This window comes from Euphorbia lathyris, chromosome 3 (assembly GCF_963576675.1).
Source record: "Euphorbia lathyris chromosome 3, ddEupLath1.1, whole genome shotgun sequence".
Classification (NCBI taxonomy): Eukaryota; Viridiplantae; Streptophyta; class Magnoliopsida; order Malpighiales; family Euphorbiaceae; genus Euphorbia; species Euphorbia lathyris.
In genome coordinates, this window is record NC_088912.1 from 14814021 (window position 1) to 14819946 (window position 5926).

The following is a 5926-nucleotide window of genomic DNA, read 5'->3' on the forward strand; positions in this document are numbered from 1 at the left end:
ATGTCTAACGCAAATCCCATAGATATTCCTAGTGCTGCAAGTGCACATCTGACTGATTTTGCTACAGGTTGCTTTGCTCTAGGTTTGGGGAGGCTTAACAAATCTTTGCTCGGGAAATTGGCATGGGGGATCATTCAATCAGACTGATTTTGCTACAGGTTGCTTCGCTCTAGGTTTCTAATTGCAGGAATTCCACGAGAGATGGTAACGAATTACTCGGTTTGGATTTCCATTAAAAGTGCTTTTTGCATCCTGACATCCGATTGCTTCTGGTGGATTGGAAGGCGTTCACAACCGAACTTCTGGAATAGTGCATGGATCAATCTGACTATTGCAACATGGGTTGGTATTCCGCTGAAGGAGCTTAAGCGATGTCTTGACAAGGTAGATGATTACATGCTCAATACTGGTTGGGAAAATCTACCCAATATGCCTCGCGACGTTGCTGATTGCGTAAGGCAGATCAGACGAGGACATGAGACAATAGACACCTGCATTTGGACCCCCTCGGTGATAGGTACCTTTACCACAAAGCTGTTTTATGAATGGCTTAGTCCACCTAGTAGCGTTCCGCCTTGGTGCAAATTTATTTAGAGAAAACAGATCCCGCCGTCCAGGTCGTTAACATGTTGGAGGGCTCTTCGCGGTGATCTTCCTACCCATAACATGCTCCGTATGAGAGGTATGAACATTGTCTCTCGGTGTTTTCTTTGTACGGCTGCCACTGAATCAATTGATCACATCCTTGTCACTTGTCGTTTTGCGGCTGAAATTTGGAGAGGAATTAGCTCCTTCTTTGGTCGACAGATCATGGCTACCAATCTTGTCGATCTGATTCAATGTGCCTCCACACAGCGGTTCAGCTCACAAGTAATGGTCCTTTGGTCCGCAGCCATTGTTAGCGCAATTAGGATCCTTTGGACGGCCAGAAACAAGCTCTGCTTTGAAGACCAACAACCTAGCATTTTCAGGTGTTTGCGAAAGCTTTGGCAATCTATTCGGGAAGTCGCGAGCTTCAGATTTGGCTCTGGCGGGAACTCAATGGTTGAAAAACAGCTGCTGGGTGAGCTTGGTATTGGGATTAGCTTTCGACATTCTCCTCGGATTATCCAGGTCTGCTGGCAACCTCCGCCTTCGATCCCACCTTCCCCTATGTCGATGAGCTTACAGCTGCGGTATACGCGATCAAGATGGCAATATCGCGAGGATGGACCCAAATATGGCTTGAGAGTGACTCAACATACGTGGTTGGGATTATACGTGGTCGCACTAAGAGTGTCCCTTGGTCTCTTCAGCCGGATTGGTATTACTGCCTGCAACATCTCAGCTCGTCTGCTTTGGTTGATTCACACATTTACAGGGAAGGAAATAAGATTGCTGACTCACTAGCTAATTACGGTAGAACAACTGATGCTCCTATTTTGTGGGATGAGCTCCCTAGTTTCTGACTTTCTGATTTCTTTTGGAACCTTACGGGACGGCACAATTACTGTTTCGCTTAGGCAGCTTCATTTGTATTCTTTATTTATTATTTTTTTGTTTCTCTTTAATAAATTTGGCGCTGGCTTCGGGGGTTCTTCAGGGGGTTCCGACCTAGTTGGGATGTCCTGAGTTCTCCTCTGTTAGTCCGCCTATCCTTATTCAAAAATAAACTAGTCACGGACAACGGTACCAAAAACTTGATAGGCTTAAATTGTATATGTCAATTAAGAGCAAGTTGATCGTATCATATCAAGTAGTAAAAGTTCTGAAGAAAAGTGTGGATCCCCAAGAGACTAGTACATAATGCCATATTCATATTTGAATTCTATATTATATAAGGATTAATTTAAATGTATTATGAAACCCAGGTGGATGTCGTCGTATTTACTGTCATTGATGTAGAGATTGACTAAACTAGATTCCATCAGGATTGAATAATGGAAGGATAAGACAATGAATATAGCAGGAGAAAAACGACGAGAAAGAAAAAGTTGCGGAAGTGAAATATAGGAAGTTAAGTTTATGAAAGGCAGTTGCAAAAAACATTCTTACCTAAAAAATATAAGCACTCTTATGGAGAAGAGACAAACAACATATATATATATATATATATATATATATATATAACAAATTTAGTTGTTAATATTTAATAAAAGAAATTAAACTATATTAATAACACCTTACAAATCTTTTTAAAAATCTTTTAACATAATTAATATTTAGAATGTACAATCTAATTTTTTCGTGGGATTTTTTTTTTTGAAAAAGGTACAATCTAATATTTAAATAATTGTAAATCAAGGTTTTTCTTATGGTCAGGTTCTTTTATTATATAAGAATAAAATAGATTCGGATTTAAACCGTTACGAAGTAAATTTCTATTAATATATTATTTTGGAGGGCAAATTTCAATCTTATATTAAAAAAATTAAGTTTGCTTATCCTTTTTTTATTCCATGTATATCCGAGGAAGGTGGTATCTGGTAACGATATCTTTGTCTTTTGCTCACCTAAAGCTTATGGTCAGTTGTGCCTGTGTATGAGAACCAGGGATGTCAACACTTAACTACTACCCATAGGTATGGTCAATCTCAAACTCTTACCCGTTTATTTTTTAATTATCCGTAATCGTCACATTTTCCTAATCGGTAACTTTTTTGCATCTCATACCCGTCACATTTAATTCGGGATACCCTTACCCGTTAATCAATAAATAAAACAAAAAATATTACAAATTCAACAAAGTATAAATTTAATAATCATCCAGCTAAAAGTTGAACAAATTGAACCTTAATCAATAAGAATAAATTATGTTTAATGATATCGTTCAATGGTTAAAAAACAAAAAGTTGGGGTTTGAATCTCACATCTTACATCTAAAAATCAATGATATTTTTTAATATATAAAAGATTTATAACGGATACCCTATGGGTATTCTCATATATGTCTCATACTAGTTTCATACACTTTTATATAGGATACGAATAGTCCTATTATAATCAGAACCTACAAACCCTATGAATATAACTACGCGTGAAGTACACCGCCCAATCAGATACTACTATATGATGGTAACTTTCTATTTCAAGGTTTGATTCATAATATGGATGGTAAGGGTACAGTACTTGCGAATAGTGTAAATCTTAAACCCTTATCCGTTTATTTTTTAATTACTTGTACCCGTCCTTTTACCTAGGGTATCCTTATCAGTTAATAATCAATAAATAAAACAAAAAATATTACAAATTTAACAAATTATAAATTTAATAAATTATCCATCTAAAAAGAGGGTGAGCCTTGACGCAACCGTAAAACGTTGTTGTCGTGTGACTGAAGGTCACGGGTAATGCACAAGACCCCTCTCCGGACCCTCGCTTAGCGGGGACGCATAATGCACCGGGCATCTAAAAATTTATAAAAACCTTAATCAATAAAAATAAAGTAATTTAGTGGTATCACTCAATGGTTAAAGAACAAAAGGACGATGTTGAAATATAACGTCATAACTGGTCTGATTCTTCTCACCTGGCCCTAAAAAAAATAAAAACATTTATCTTGAAATTGAAAATGAAAGATTCTCTGCTGTATTTCATATTTCTACCTTATAAAAGACAGTCTCAGCCTCCGTCTTTCTCCATCAGCTCATCCAAAAAACGTTTCTGGCTGTCAAACTCAGCCCTCTGCTTTTTCTTCTTCATCATTGGCGCTTTGTAAATTGTTCTCGAAGCGTCTCTCAGGAAGTTACACGGCAGTGTCTCTTCAACATTCTCCAATCTCTTCCCCTCCCTCATTACAACCCACGGTACCCCCAAATGCAGCCAAATCAAACTTCCACAAAGAGTATCTCAACTCGCCGGAATCCACAGAGAGAGGATTTTTCCGTCGTTTCCTTCACCGGAGATCAATTAACCAGCTGCCTAAGTTCCTTTCCATGCCTGTCGGGGAGAAGCTGAAGGAGAGACTCAAAAGCATCACTGGAGATGGAATCCGGTTCGATGGACTAGTTCTTTCGACTCCGGCGAAGGAATCAGAGGCTATAGATCTAAATCATTTCAGAATATCGGTTGAAGAAGCCAGGAAAATCTTGAGGCTGTCTCAGATGGAGAAGCTGAAATTGAAGCTTAGGCAAATTCCTGAAAGCTCAATTCAATATCACGAGTTCATTCAGATCTGTGTTGAGGAGTGTGGAAACGAAATTGAAGGTGTTGAGTTTGCTAAGACGTTGGATCAGTGTGGAAATGTGATCGTTCTTGGGAGTATTGTGTTCCTTCGCCCGGAGCAGGTATAACTGGTTATTGTTTTGTTTCAATTTTTAATTTAGATGTTCTTAATTTTAACGGTGATATCAACCGGATTTTGTGATTCAATTAATCATATGAGTGCTGGTTCGGCCGGAGAAAGGCGGAAGAAGAAAATAAGTAGTCATGTATAATAGGTTCAACTTAGACATTCAATATTCGCCAAACAGAGCATAGTAGTTTGGATTCTGCACAGATATCTATTTTAGAACCAGAAACTTAATGACAAATTTTTGGAAACTGACACATGCACAAGTGGATTTTTTTGGATATAGATAAAATTTATTTTTTAAAACTAGATCAAAATAATATGTACTAATATTAGGAACTAGGCTTAATGCATCTTCACCATTAGGGATAAGGTATCAAAATAGGCTTAAGGTTTTTACAAAATTATAAATTTAGGCTCCATGTACAAAATAACACCAAGATATACTTAACGTTTAAAAAAATGTACCAATTTAGATATTGATAGCAAAACGTGACCCGTTATTCATATTATTCAGTTAAGATCTTTCAATTGTATATGGAGAGAGAAGCCAGAACTTAATGGATTAATATGAATGGCATGTCACATTTCGTTATCGAGCCTAAATTAATACTCTCTTTTAAACATTAAACCTGCATTAGTATTATTTTGTACGTGAAGCCTAAATTGATACTTCCATAAAAACTTTAAGTCTAGTTTAATACATTTTCCCTGGACTAATAGATTACTTAAAATAAGTTAACATTCAATTTTTCTGAGACTAAAAATATATTAAACTTAGAAACTAACATGTTTCAACAGAAAAGAGCCATCAATTATTAGAAACCATGTTAATTTGACCATAAAATGACAACATAAAAAACTAAATTATGTTTGAAATATTTCACTCCAAATGAAATGTGTCTCTAATGACATGTTGTAGTTAATCCTTATCTCATGCCCAATAAAAGGGCTGCGCAAGTGGCTTTCATGCAATCCTCTTAGGTGCACTTGACTCCCTCCTAACAAACAAACAAATATAAAATTATGCTGTTCTGATTAACCCCATTAAAACATTTTATTTTCTATGTTTGACAGGTGGCTAAATCAATTCAGAACATAATTACCCAATCAATAGTATATCCTGATGACTGAAAAAGAGAGCAATTGAAAGAAATGGAGCTGCAAAAGGCCATGATTGACAAAAAGGCTCGAACCCAGGTTCGAGCAGAGCTATATTGTGGAAACTTATGGAAATTCATAATTTTGAAAACTATCGCCCGTTACCCGATCTGTATCAGTTATGCTAGGAGTATGTGATTGATTTTCTTAGTAACAACTTGCATGTTATTTGGTTTTTTCTAGGAAATGTTCGAAAACAATATTTTGGAAAATTTACATTTTGGTTCTATTGTATTTTTCAAATAATAATTCAAGTCTTTTGTATTTTAAGAATAAAAATGTTGTTTTCTGATATTTCCATAAATTCTCAAAAGTTATTCATTTAAATGAAAGAGTCCTTAATTAATCAATTTCTATAACAACATTGAAAAAGAAAAAAAAAAGTTGATTTGTGTTAAACATACCACATTGCTCAATTGCCAAACCACATGGTTCCTTAAATATTTGAGGCAATCATAACCATTCAAGATTCCTTTTGGGGTTGGTTACAATTTG

General features: G+C 36.1%; 1 protein-coding gene across 1 annotated transcript; it reads left to right on the plus strand.

Annotated features, from left to right (window-relative positions):
- Positions 1-5528, plus strand: LOC136222542 (uncharacterized). Its single transcript, XM_066010306.1, has 5 exons — positions 1-67; positions 188-453; positions 893-1113; positions 3599-4265; positions 5348-5528. The coding sequence occupies exons 1-5, from the start codon at positions 1-3 to the stop codon at positions 5402-5404; spliced, it is 1278 nt and encodes a 425-aa protein (XP_065866378.1). The 3' UTR covers positions 5405-5528.
- Positions 5529-5926: the final 398 nt, after the last annotated feature.